The following is a 12,669-nucleotide window of genomic DNA, read 5'->3' on the forward strand; positions in this document are numbered from 1 at the left end:
AAATTGCTACCAGGGTTGTGACTGTACAAGTTTATTCCAGACAAAATGTGTTTTCATGTGTTCCTGGGATTAGTGGATGGCAGCAAACTACTACTCTCGATAAGACACTTCATCTTAGTTTTGTTTAGGTGCCTTTTAAAAAGGTCCGATTGGAGCAGTGGATTCCACAGCAATCTGCTGGGCCAGTTCAATTCAGGGCAGAGAAGTCTACTCAAAAGGTTGTCAACTGTTTGGGGGGGATTCCCAAGAGGCAATCTTAGTAGATATCCTCAAACGACACAGGATGATCAGTTTATTAGGAAGACTTTAAAAATAGATAGATAGATAGATAGATAGATAGATAGATAGATAGATAGATAGATAGATAGATAGATAGATAGAAAAAGTAAGTAAATAAGAGCATCACTAAGAAAAAGGCCAGGAAATTTGCTGAGTAATTTTTCTTCTATCACAATGCATGTGTCCGTTCTTTGCACATAGCCAGGGCTGTGCTACAAAAATTTCATTAAGAATACACACCCCATCCACCCTACAGTCCTATCTTGCCCCATTGAGACTTTTTCTCCCCTAAACGCAAAAGTTTTTCAAAGAAACACAATGACGTATCCTGAGGGTGTCCAAACTGTCCTTTTAATGTGGTGTAAATGCAAAAGCAGATATCTTTAGGGAAAGGACAGAGAGACGGAAACAGTGCCGTCATTAAGTGTATAGAGCAGTGATTCTCAAGCTGTGGGCTGTGACCCCTTTGGGGGTCCACTGACCCTTTCACAGGGATTGCCCGATTCATAACAGTAGCAAGATTACAGTTATGAAATAACAACAAGGACAATGTTATGGTTGGGGGTCCCCACCACATGAGGAACTGTATGAAAGGGTTGCGGCATTTGGAGGGCTGAGAACCACTGGTGTAAAGGGTATATCCAGACACAGTCACTTTACATTCTAATATTTTTAAATAAAGGTTTCTAAGATTTTGTAGCAATAGTCTGGTTTTCCTTTGTACATACAAATCAATGACACGAGATCCTTCCACTTCTGACGTCCCACTACCCTTCCCCACAACAGGGAAAGGACAAACTGACATAGGCTTGGTAGGAAGCATGACGTAAACTGGTTCCATGTGTTTCTTGTTCTACATCCCCGTTCTTTAAAAAAGTCATCCGGCGGTAACTGTGGAGTGTAACCGCAGAGGAGAGATGTGGCCAAAGGTTCTCCTAAGTGCACAATAACCACTTGCTCTTCGCCCTTAATCAATTCTCAGATGTGGAGCCAGTCTCGAGGTGGATTCGTTTCTAAAATGCCTCTGAAGACTGGTCATGATCTGCCTGGAATGCTTTCCCGATGGGGGTGAGTCTATCGGGAGTTCCCTTTGGTGTAAATGATGAGCTACCGAGTAAGCCGTTTCCTCTGACCAGTTTCCTCAGTGGTTACATTCAGAGAGTCTCTCCCCAGGGGCAGGCCTGGGAAGTCGACTCAAGCTTTCTCATTTGTGAAAGGTCTTTCCATGTCTGGTGCGCTCACAAGACTTCTGTCGCTATGCGCCTTTTGGTGCTGCGTGAGGGACGAGCTGTGGCTGAAGGCCTTCCCACATTCACTGCACTCATGGGGCTTCTGCCCGGTGTGAACTGCGGAATGTCGCATGAGGTTGGTACTTCGGCAAAAGGCTTTCCCGCACTCGGAGCACTCGTAGGGCTTCTCCCCGGTGTGAGTGCGCTGGTGTCTCGTGAGGTGTGACCTGCGGCTGAAGGCCCTGCCGCACTCGGTGCACTCGTGGGGCTTCTCCCCGGTGTGGATGTTGTAGTGGCGAATGAGGTCCGTCCTATCGCTAAAGGCCTTCCCGCACTCTCTGCACTCAAACGGCTTCTCCCCGGTGTGGCCCCTTTTATGGAGCACGAAAGTTGAATAGTGGGTGAAGGCCCTCCCACACTCGCCGCACTCATAAGGCTTCTCCCCGGTGTGGATCCGCTGGTGTTGCTTCAGGTGTGAGCGGCGGCTGAAGGTCTTGCCGCACTCAGCGCACTCGTAGGGCTTCTCCCCGGAGTGGATGGCGGAGTGTTGCACGAGGTCTGCACTCTCACAGAACGCTTTCCCACACTGGTCGCATTCAAAGGATCTCACTCCAGTGTGAGTCTGCTGATGCCAGGTGAGGTGTGCCCTGCGGTTGAAGGCCTTCCCACACTCGGAGCACTCGTAGGGCTTCTCTGCTGTGTGTATGACACAGTGTCCGATGAAGCCTGCCCGGTCACGAAACGCTTTCCCACACTCTTTGCACACAAAAGGCTTTTCTCCCGTGTGGCTCCGCTTGTGCAGGACAAAAGTGGAGCGGTGGGTGAAGGCCCTTCCACACTCAGTGCACATGTAGGGCTTCTCCCCAGTGTGGATCCGCCAGTGCCGTGTCAGGTGTGACCTGCGGGTGAAGGCCTTGCCACACTCAGTGCAGTCGTAGGGCTTGTCCCCGGTGTGAATAATATAATGCTGAAGAAGGTGTGTGCTCTTGCTAAAAGCTTTCCCACACTCTGTGCACTCATGGGGCTTTACCCCAGAGTGAGCCCGCTCGTGTACAACAAGGAGGCAGTTCTCATCAAACACTTTGCTACATTCTTTGCATTGACAGTGATTTTTCTCTTCTTGAGCTGAGGGATCTTTACCTGGTCCTGCATTATGAACAACGCGAGTATCTCCTGGAGAGATTCGCTTTTGTACGATCCACGGATGGGGATTTTCATCTGTCCACGCGCCATCGGGTTCTGGACTCATGTTTGTGGGGAGCAGCTCCTTCTGGCGGTCTGTCTTTGGAGTTACATTGTCTTCCTGAATACACCATGGTCCTTTCTGGTCTGTGGTTCTCTCCAACCCGAAGCTCCCTGGGGTACCCTGCTTCAGTTTGTCCTGGGATAACACTTCACCAGACAAGGCCAGCTCACACGGGATAGGTTTTGCTGTCTCATCCGTCTCATTCTCACCTGAAGGGAGTGCAGTGCACAGATTAGTTATCAGTGATTAGCATAGCACCCATGAGGCTGATACAGAAGAAACAATATCACCACTTCAGTGAGAACATGTAAATGGAAATCATGCCTCTGTACTTGCTGCGTTTTGATATGCCTAAAAATCGGGTTTGACACTTCTTTTGCTTCTTATTCAGACTTAAATTAAATCTTTAAAGAGAAACCCAGAGGGCGAGCCTGGGGAGGAGACACAGAGTCTAGCATGGAGAATCATGCTTATAGTCAAGATTGGCACCAAGAGGCCAGAGGAATACGGTGAACATACTCCAAACCAGGACATCTCAAGGTGCTACAAAGAGTCATGGAAAGGGGGCTGAAGGTAACCCGGCTGGTAACAGAAGAGATCCCGGGGATGTCACAAAAGAGGCATCTTATAAGATATACCCTAACAGAGAGAAAGGATAGATTGAGAAGGGTGACACGGAGGTCACTACCACTCCTAAGCCAGGGTTTGAGAGACAGAACTAAACGGGATCTGGGTGGACATGCTGAGGTCCGGTATGCTTGATGAAAAGACTAGCAAAAGTGACATAATCTGATATGATTTTTGTCTTGAATGTCTTTAAGGCAGGCATTAAAGATCTATAAAAATAGAGATCCTTAGAGGGGTTTGAGAGGGGAGATGGGTCAGTCAGGGTGCAAGGTAGTACCGATGAAGAACACAGCTTTCCCCCAGATCCTGGATGCTTCCTCCCCCCAACTACCGTGGTCCGGATTCTGCCTTGCAGGGCTGGATAGGGCAGAGGTTGTACACTGGTGCATGTGGGGGCTGGAGGCACAGGGAATCCAGGGTGGATGATACCTTCAGGAACGGGTGTGAGGGGCGATGCTGGGAGAGTGGAGGGTGAGTGGGTTGGAAAGGGGGTACTGATTACAAGGATCCACATGTGACCTCCTCCCTGGGAGAGGGACGGCAGAGAAGGGGGGGAAGGGAGACTCCGGATAGGGCAAGATATGACAAAATAATGATGTATAAATTACCAAGGGCACATGAGGGAGGGGGGAGCGGGGAGGGAGGGAGGAAAAAAAAGAGGACCTGATGCAAAGGGCTTAAGTGGAGAGCAAATGCTTTGAGTGAGAATGATTGGGGCAGGGAATGTATGGATGTGCTTTATACAATTGATGTATATATATGTATGGATTGTGATAAGAGTTGTATGAGTCCCTAATAAAATGTAAAAAAAGAAAAGAGGAGGAAAAAAAAAGAAAATGATTAGGGCAAAGAATGTACAGATGTGCTATACACAATTGATGTATGTATATGTATGGACTGTGATAAGAGTTGTATGAGCCCCTAATAAATTGTTTTTTAAGAAAATCTATAAAAAAGAGACCCTTAGAGGGGTTTAGGAGAGGAGATGGGTCAGTCAGGATGCGAGGTAGTACCGATGAAGAACACAGCTTTCCCCCAGATCCTGGATGCTTCCTCCCCCCAACTACCATGATCCGAATTCTACCTTGCAGGACTGGATAGGGCAGAGGTTGTACACTGGTGCATATGGGAGCTGGAGGCACAGGGACTCCAGGGTGGATGATGCCTTCGGGACCAGGAGTGTGAGGGGCGATGCTGGGAGTGTGGAGGGTGAGTGGGTTGGAGGGGGGGAGCTGATTGCAGGGATCCACGTGTGGCCTCCTCCCTGAGAGATGGACAGCAGGGAGGGGGGCCAGGGGGGACTCTGGATGGGGCAAGATATGACAAGATAACAATGTATGGATTGCCAGGGGCACATGCGGGGGGGAGCGGGGAGGGAGGGGAAGAAAAAGGAGGAGAGGACCTGATGCGGGGGGCTTGGGTGGAGAGCGGATGCTTTGAGAATGGTTGGGGCGGGGAATGTATGGATGTGCTTTGTGCAGTTGATGTATGTGTATGTGGTGGGAGTTGTATGAGTCCCTAATAAAATGTAAAAAAAGAAAAGAGGAGAAAGAAAAGAGGGGGATGATTGGGGCAAAGGATGTGCGGGTGTGCTTTGTACAGTTGATGTATGTGTATGTGTGGACTGTGGTGGGAGTTGTGTGAGCCCCTAGTAGAATGTTTAAAAAAAAAATAGAAACCTTAACACATAAGGAAACAGAATGTGAAGATGGCAATATCTACTAAAAAACTGAATTTATATGTAATACAGTAAGGATTAAAAAACAAATTCAGGTAACTGTTGTTTCTGCAGATGTGATAGTTACATAATCTGTTGTCAACTTGAGACTCTCGAGAGTGAAGTGGTACTTAGCCTGTCAATCAGGTCACAGCTTGATGACCTCATTTGGAGGTGCTCAGGAGATAGCTCTCTGGAGGTAGGACGCACTCTCACTTCCTGATGACAAGGTATTCCTGTTGGCAAGACACGTGGAGCTACATGCTGATAGGAGCCAGAGCCCTGGAGCTAGAAGAGACACGTGGCGACCCCTGCCAGCCCTGAGCTCCTTCCACCGCCACGGCATCCACAGACTTCCCACCCACCGCCTGTGATCTTCCTGCATTCAGAGTCATTGCACGTGTGGTGTGAGTCTGAAGAGGAATTTATAGATTGGTATTGGACATATGGGCTAATATTGGACTTATGGACTTGATCTGGACTGGGATATTTTCTCGATATTCAATTGCTCTTTCTCATACACATGAGTGTCTATGAATTTGCTTCTCTAGTCAATCCGGACTAACACTGCAGAGGAAACACAAATGGAGGAGAAGAAGACAGGCATATCGGTGGTCAATGTACACAGGACTGTGCTCTAATGACTCTTGTAAGCCAGCGGTGACATGAGTGTAATACTTCCCATGCCTTTTAAGTGGCTGCTATTATTACATTTTATTACCAGGGACTATAACTCCGAGAGGGTTCTGAACTGTACAAGGGAACATCCACAGGTGAACAGAAGATGTCAGCAAAGTAGGCACTGCTGTACAAGACAGAGGAGCCCCTGTGGTGGGCACAGTGCTTGTGAGCTGGCCTGCTAACCAGAGTCAGCAATTCAAAACCGTTGGCCAGTCCTCCGGCTTCTCTACTCAGAAACCCACAAAGGGAGTTCTACCCTGCCCTCTAGGGTCACTGTGAGTCAGCATCAACTTGACAGCGGGGAGTTTGGTTTTGGTTCTAAAATGACTAACTATATAATGTGTAAGAAGGAAAAGAAATGATGCGTTTGTCCTAACTAGAATATGACGTAAGTTGGGGACTACTTGTGTTTTCATTCTTGGGTTGGCTAACGTTATTCAAGGCATTATTTTAAAATCGAATGAATGAGCAAACTAAAAACTACTTAAGTCAGAAGCATCCACGGACCAATGATGAAAGGGTGTCATTTTAACAGAGGCTTACAATTTATCTCAATCAGTAAGTCTGAGGCCCAGAAAAGAAACTTAGAGAATAATTGAGTACTATGATGGCGTTTGCACTCCAACCACCAAAGAAACCTAGGCTCAAGTCGCAGAAGAACTCACTGTAAGCCACTCAAATGCCTACGTCTCCGTTTTCCCTCCTAAAAAAACAGGTGAAAAGAGTCCATCTACAGAACTGTAACATGGATAACCTTGAACAGTGACCATACCATACTCACTTTGATTATGGGACAGTCAAGTAAAATGCAGCTAAAAAAGAAGTTGTTGACGGTGTACGCACGTGTACAATAACCCCGAGGAGTAGTATAAGATTAGGCTGCAAGATGCCTAATGAAGTCAGAGTCGGCGTGTTAATCAGAGAACGAGCTCCAGGGAGAACTGGGAAAGAAAGGCCCACACACGACGCCGTGCCGTGCCGCACACTAAGTGCATGTCATCCAGGGATTGAGAGTGACTCAGATGGCATTGGACACATTCTTTACTGCACTTCTAAGTCTCAAGTTTCTCATCTGACAAAGGGAGAAACTCCCGGTTCCGGCCTCACGGCCTGTCATGAGAGTTGAATGGGAAAGTGTTTGCAAACCGCTCTCTCTGCACAGAAGCAGCAGAGTAGGGTGTTTGGAGCTCTTAGTCATTGCCGCTGGAGGATAGGTGTGGCCTCCTCAAGGAAGGTTCCCATGCGCCTGTGCAGAGGAAGCTCACATCTGGGCCTCACAGAACAAAGGGGACGATATTACCGAGTGTGAATGAAGAAGTGGAGCAATGAGTCCATTTCCACAAGGATAGTGGGAGTCGGAGATGGTACAGTGTAGGACAAAGAATCTGATTTGACCTTTCCTACTAGGTTTCTGCAACTAGCCGGAGTAGTTAGGGAGCCTGGTCTTTCTAAAATAACCACACAGAGGCTGCATGGGCCCCATCCCCGATTAACTAACTTCAGGAAGACGCAGAGGCATGACGCAGTCATGCAGCTTCCTGAGTGGAATGTTCACCAAACTCACTGCCACCAATGCCGACTCACGACAACCATAGAGGACAGAGCAGAACTGCCCCGTGGGCTCCCCAGGTTGAAATCTTCATGGGAACAGAAATCTCTGCTTTCTCTGAGGTTTGTACCACTAACCTTGCAGTTAGCAGCATGCCGGTCATACACATGCACTGAAGCCTTAGAACACGGTCTTGAGGCTTCTGGGAGCGATGTCCATCCCTAAGTAGAAGACAGTGCAGCACATCCTGGGAATGGGAAGCCTCTTGTTGGGAATTCTCCCAGACCGTGCCTGAAGGGGTTATAGTACTGGGGTCACTAACTGTAAGTGCAATTAGCAGTCTATAGATCTTGTGGCACTACAGTGAATTAACAAAACCACATGAAGAATGAGTCAGCAGGGACTCTCCAGAGGACAGAGTTCATTTGCGCAGATCCAGCTTTGGCTGGCTGAGAAACAGAAAAGTTGCACACACAAGCGAGAGGAGGAACAGGGGTTAGTGGGAAGGGGCTGAGTATAGTTAGCCTAGAGCAGGATCTTGCCGCAAGCATTCCACTCTTCTCCAAGAAACTCAAGAGTCTGAAGGGAGAGGAAGACAGATGAAGCACAGGGCAAAGGGCTTCCAGGCACCCACATCCCTAGGCAGGTAACCACACAAAGCACCTTGAAGTCTGCAGGCCCTCCACCCCCCACCTGGCTGCCTTCCAGTCACTCACCTGGACAAGCGCTTTGGGTCAGGTCTTTTTCCGTGGTCCCTGCTGCCTGCCTGAGCTTCAGCTCGTCCATCAGCTCTGGCCTGGGCACAGGACACCCTGTCCATAGAGAAAATGGGTACAATAACTTCTGTGAGAATAAATAAAACCACTCAGTCTACTCTGGGACCCTGGGATAGGAACAAGACCTTGGAACAAGACCAGTCCCATCAGAGCAAACAAAATGTTGACCTGTGCTGTGTAAACCCAGGGCAAACACCATCTCTGCGCCCCAAAGCTGCATCTTAGTCATCAGTAGTCTAAAGTAAAAGGAACACAAAGGCCTCAGGGAGCCAATATATTTCTGATCATTCTGCTTAGAATATTGATTGGCAGTGATATAAACAGTCCATCCATGACCCATGTCCCTACTAGCTGGGCTGTGGAAACATTTGCCCAGACCAAATTTGGTTGGTCAAATCCCTGTGTAGAGTATAAAATAAAAACCTAAGCTCGGAGCAAATGGTCACAGGCAGTGTGAACTGGAGTGGCCATTTTCTACGTCAAGAACACCCTCACCGTGGGTAGGCGCAGAAAGAAACCATAAAAACATGCAGACGAAAGTAGAACGGAGAACTCAAGAGGCCTCAGACAGCAAGGTCTGAAGCGGTCACTGCTTGCCACCCACTTGGCAAAAAGAGCCGAGGATACCACACAGCGACCGAGAGGGGCTCGCAAGCCAGGGCTTGATGCCGGTGCTTCCTCACGACGTCTACGTCATTCTCTCACGCAGAGAAATCATGCCCTGGTGTTCCACGAGACGCCCCCAATTCCTCCCAACACACCCCTTGGGCCATTTTTAAGGAAGTAAATGTCTTTTCCAGGAACCCTCCACAAGAAGATCCGTCCAGCCACGGGCAACAGTGCAGGGGTCCCTATTCTCTGGGTCTCCGGCATGGTGAGGCCGCCAGGGCTTACCCAGTGAGGCCAGGAGGCTGCAGGTCTCCAGCATCACCTCCTGGTACAGGGTCCTCTGGGCCAGATCCAGCTGTCCCCATTCCTTCTGAGTGAAGGTCACGGCCACATCCTCAAAAGTTACAGACGCCTGGCAAGTCAAAAGAGGGGCAGTCGTTTTGAGAATGCCGGATGGGGTGCCTGAGGGAGGTTCCAAGTCAGCCAGCACCTCCTGGAGGGAACTCGGTACTTGGGTACCGATTTCAGAAAACAAGGAAGGAGAAGAAAGCTTCCTACAGGGCGAGTCTTTAGAGAGCAAGGATAAGTAAGCACCGCGAATATCAACGAATGAAGACGACGATAAATACAACACCACCAGTTGCGGTAACCAAGGCAGTAACTGAGCCTGCCGGCCCTCACCGGTTTCTCCAAGATGCTACTGGGTGGGTTCAAACCGACAACCCCCAGGTGGGCAGACCTAGCGCAGGCCAACTTCGCATTTAAGCAGCTGCTAGACTCTAGCAGCTAGGAGTCTGGCTGAGGCCCTGCAATGAGGGCAATGCATCCGGCAGACGGGCCTGGCCAGGTTGGTGGCACCTTGGAGAACAGTGGGCACGGGAAAGCTGGAGGGGGTCAAGGTTGGAGATGGGCAGATCTGGTAGGGGTCTCAACATGGGAACTGGATTCGTTTAAGAGCCCAAAAGAGCCGGAAAGGGCACCATTCATCTCTCAGCCACTGCGGCCCCGCCACGGCCACTCGCACTGATTAAACAGAGACCGGCTCCCCTACGGGCAGCAAAGCAGCAATTCCAAAGGCATCGTCCACTCACCTGCTCCTGTTCCCTCGGCTCCGCGGCCATCGCGGGACCCCGAGGGCGGGCAGGTCTTCCGGCGCCGGCTCCCCGAGCTCAGCCGATGCCAGGCCTGTCCGGAGCGGGGCGGCCTTCGCTGGCTCACACTCCAAGCCCGTCTCTCGAGGGAACCGGCGCTCAGGCCCCGGGCGACCAGCGAGGCTCCGGCGGGCGCAGCGCCCACCCCCGTTACCGGGCAGGGGGCAGGTCGGGCTTGTACCGAGGCGCGGGCGTGGGCCCCTTCCCCCTCGTCATCCTGCCCTCCTCAAGTTCCCGGGAGAGCTAGGCTTAGACCGCACGGGTCACAGCCAAAGGGACCCAAAAGCCGCAGGTGTGTGACGTCATCACGACACGGGAAGCCCCGCCCCGAACTACGCCTCCAGGTAACGCCCCATTCTAGACCGCCATTGGCCAAGTTGCGGCCCAAGAATCAAAGCCTTCTGGGCAATGTAGTTCGGCCCCCTTCTAGCTAGGATCCCAGTGCCTTAACCAAGTCTCTCTGCAAACAAAGCAAAAAGAACCAAGGGGCCAGTTCGCTCCGTGGAGGTGAACAAGGAGAAAGTGTAAAGCTATCCTTGGGACTCAAGGAATCCAGGCTGTCAAGAGGCCACTGACCCAATACCCAGGTAAGTACCAAGGTACCTGGCTGGTACCACCTCTAGGTCTGAGATGCCTGTCCAAGTCTCACCACGCTTACCCTCCCCAAATATCTCCTCTACTGACACCGGACCTGTCTTATGGAACTATGGGTAAGCCAGCAGCTAAATGCCCACTGAAAGGTGGCCTCTGGAAGTCCCACGAGGACCCAGTTATATCCCACAGGCAGCCCTCTCCAGTTCTGAACAGGAAGTATGTTTGGACTGTGTATACTCTGCGCTTGTTGGCAACTCCACAAAAACATCGATCTGTCGTCCTGAGCCTGCATCATCCTTACAAGGATGGCACAGAGGGCTCAAACGTGATTGTGAAGGTGGGGTGGAACTAGGAGGCAACTGTGATTGTGAAGATGGGGTGGAACTAGGAGGTTGTGACTGAAGGAGGGGAAGTAGGAGGCTGCTGTGATTGTGAAGGTGGGGTGGAACTAGGAGGTTAAGATTGTGAAGGTGGGGTGATACTAGGAGGCTGTGTGATTGTGAAGGTGGAGTGGAACTAGGAGGTTGTGATTGTGAAGCTGGGGTGGAACTGGGAGGTTGCTGTGATTGTGAAGGTGGGGTAGAACTAGGAGATTGCTGTGATTGTGAAAGTGGGGTGGAAGTAGGAGGTTGCTGTGATTGTGAAGGTGGGGTGGAAGTAGGAGGTTGCTGTGATTGTGAAGGTGGGATGGAACTAGGAGGTTGTGATTGTGAAGGTGGGGTGGAAATAGGAGGCTGCTGTGATTGTGAAGGTGGGGTGGAACTAGGAGGCTGTGATTTTGAAGGTTGGAGGAACTAAGAGGTTGCTGTGATTGTGAAGGTAGGGGTGAAATTAGGAGGCTTCTGTGATTGTGAAGGTGACGTGGAACTAGGAGTTTGCTGTGATTGTGAAGGTGTGGTGGAATTAAGGGGTTGTGATTGTGAAACTGCGGTGGAACTAGGAGGCTACTGTGATTGTGAAGGTCGGGTGGAACTAGGAGGTTGCTGTGATTGTGAAGGCAGGGTGGAACTAGGAGGTTGTGATTATGAAGGTGGGGTGGAACTAGGAGGTTGTTGTGATTGTGAAGGTGGGGTGGAACTAGGAGGTTGTGATTGTGAAGGTGGGGTGGAACTAGGAGGCTGCAGTGATTGTGAAGGTGGGTGGAACTATGTGGCTGCTGTGATTGTGAAGGTGGGGTGGAAGTAGGAGGCTGCTGTGATTGTGAAGGTGGGATGGAACTAGGAGGCTGCTGTGATTGTGAAGGTGGGATGGAACTAGGAGGCTGCTGTGATTGTGAAGGTGCGATGGAACCAGGAGATTCCTGGGATTGTGAAGGTGGGGTGGAACTAGGTGGTTGTTGTGATTGTGAAGGTGCGGTGGAACTAGGAGGTTGTGATTGTGAAAGTGGGGTGGAACTAGGAGGTTGTTGTGATTGTGAAGGTGGTGTGGAACAAGGAGGTTGCTGTGATTGTGAATGTGGAGTGGACCTAGGAGGTTGTGATTGTGAAGGGGGGTGGAACTATGAGGCTGCTGTGATTGTAAAGGTGGGGTGGCAGTAGGAGTTTGCTGTGATTGTGAATGTGGGGTGGAACGATAAGGTTGTGTTTATGAAGGTGGGGTGGAACTAGAAGGCTGCTGTGATTGTGAAGGTGGGGTTGAACAAGGAGGTTGCTGATTGTGAAGGTGGCATGGAAGAGGAGAATGCTGTGATTGTGAAGGTGGGGTGCAACTAGGAAGGTGCTGGGATTGTGAAGGTGTGGTAGAACTAGGAGGCTGCTGATTGTGAAGGTGGGGTGGAACTAGAAGGTTGTGATTGTGAAAGTGGGGTGGAACTAGGAGGTTGTTGTGATTGTGAAGGTGGGGTGGACCTAGGAGGTTGTGATTGTGAAGGGGTTGGAACTAGGAGGTTGCTGTGATTGTGAAGGTGGAGTGGACCTAGGAGGTTGTGATTGTGCAGGGGTTGGAACTAGGAGGTTGCTGATTGTGAAAGTGGGGTGGAACTAGGAGGCTGTTGTGATTGTGAAGATGGGGTGGAACTAGGAGGTTATGATTGTGAAGGTGGGGTGGAACTAGGAGTTTGCTGTGATTGTGAAAGTGGGTTGGAACTACGAGGCTCCTGTGATTGTGAAGGTGTGGTGGAACTAAGAGGTTGTGATTTTGAAGGTGAGGTGGAACTAGGAGGCTGCTGAGATTGTGAAGTTGGGGTGGAACTAGGAGGTTGCTGGGATTCTG

The 12,669-nt window shown here is 50.2% G+C and overlaps 1 protein-coding gene across 1 annotated transcript; it reads right to left on the reverse strand.

Annotated features, from left to right (window-relative positions):
* Positions 1-608: 608 nt before the first annotated feature.
* LOC142432448 (uncharacterized) lies at positions 609-10,348 on the reverse strand. The gene is made up of 4 exons (XM_075537682.1): positions 9,805-10,348; positions 8,999-9,125; positions 8,045-8,140; positions 609-2,963 (listed from the first exon to the last, which is right to left on the reverse strand). The coding sequence occupies exons 1-4, from the start codon at positions 9,832-9,834 to the stop codon at positions 1,474-1,476; spliced, it is 1,743 nt and encodes a 580-aa protein (XP_075393797.1). The 5' UTR covers positions 9,835-10,348; the 3' UTR covers positions 609-1,473.
* Positions 10,349-12,669: the final 2,321 nt, after the last annotated feature.

Source organism: Tenrec ecaudatus, chromosome 18 (genome assembly GCF_050624435.1).
Source record: "Tenrec ecaudatus isolate mTenEca1 chromosome 18, mTenEca1.hap1, whole genome shotgun sequence".
Taxonomy (NCBI): domain Eukaryota; kingdom Metazoa; phylum Chordata; class Mammalia; order Afrosoricida; family Tenrecidae; genus Tenrec; species Tenrec ecaudatus.

Bases quoted from the DNA above. Each gene is read 5' to 3' on its own strand.
- LOC142432448 (XM_075537682.1), bottom strand. From the start codon at position 9,834: ATGGCCGCGGAGCCGAGGGAACAGGAGCAG. The intron at 9,126-9,804 runs GTGAGTGGACGA...TTGACTTGCCAG, and splicing joins AGCCGAGGGAACAGGAGCAG to GCGTCTGTAACTTTTGAGGA. The intron at 8,141-8,998 runs GTAAGCCCTGGC...CTCTATGGACAG, and splicing joins CAGCCTCCTGGCCTCACTGG to GGTGTCCTGTGCCCAGGCCA.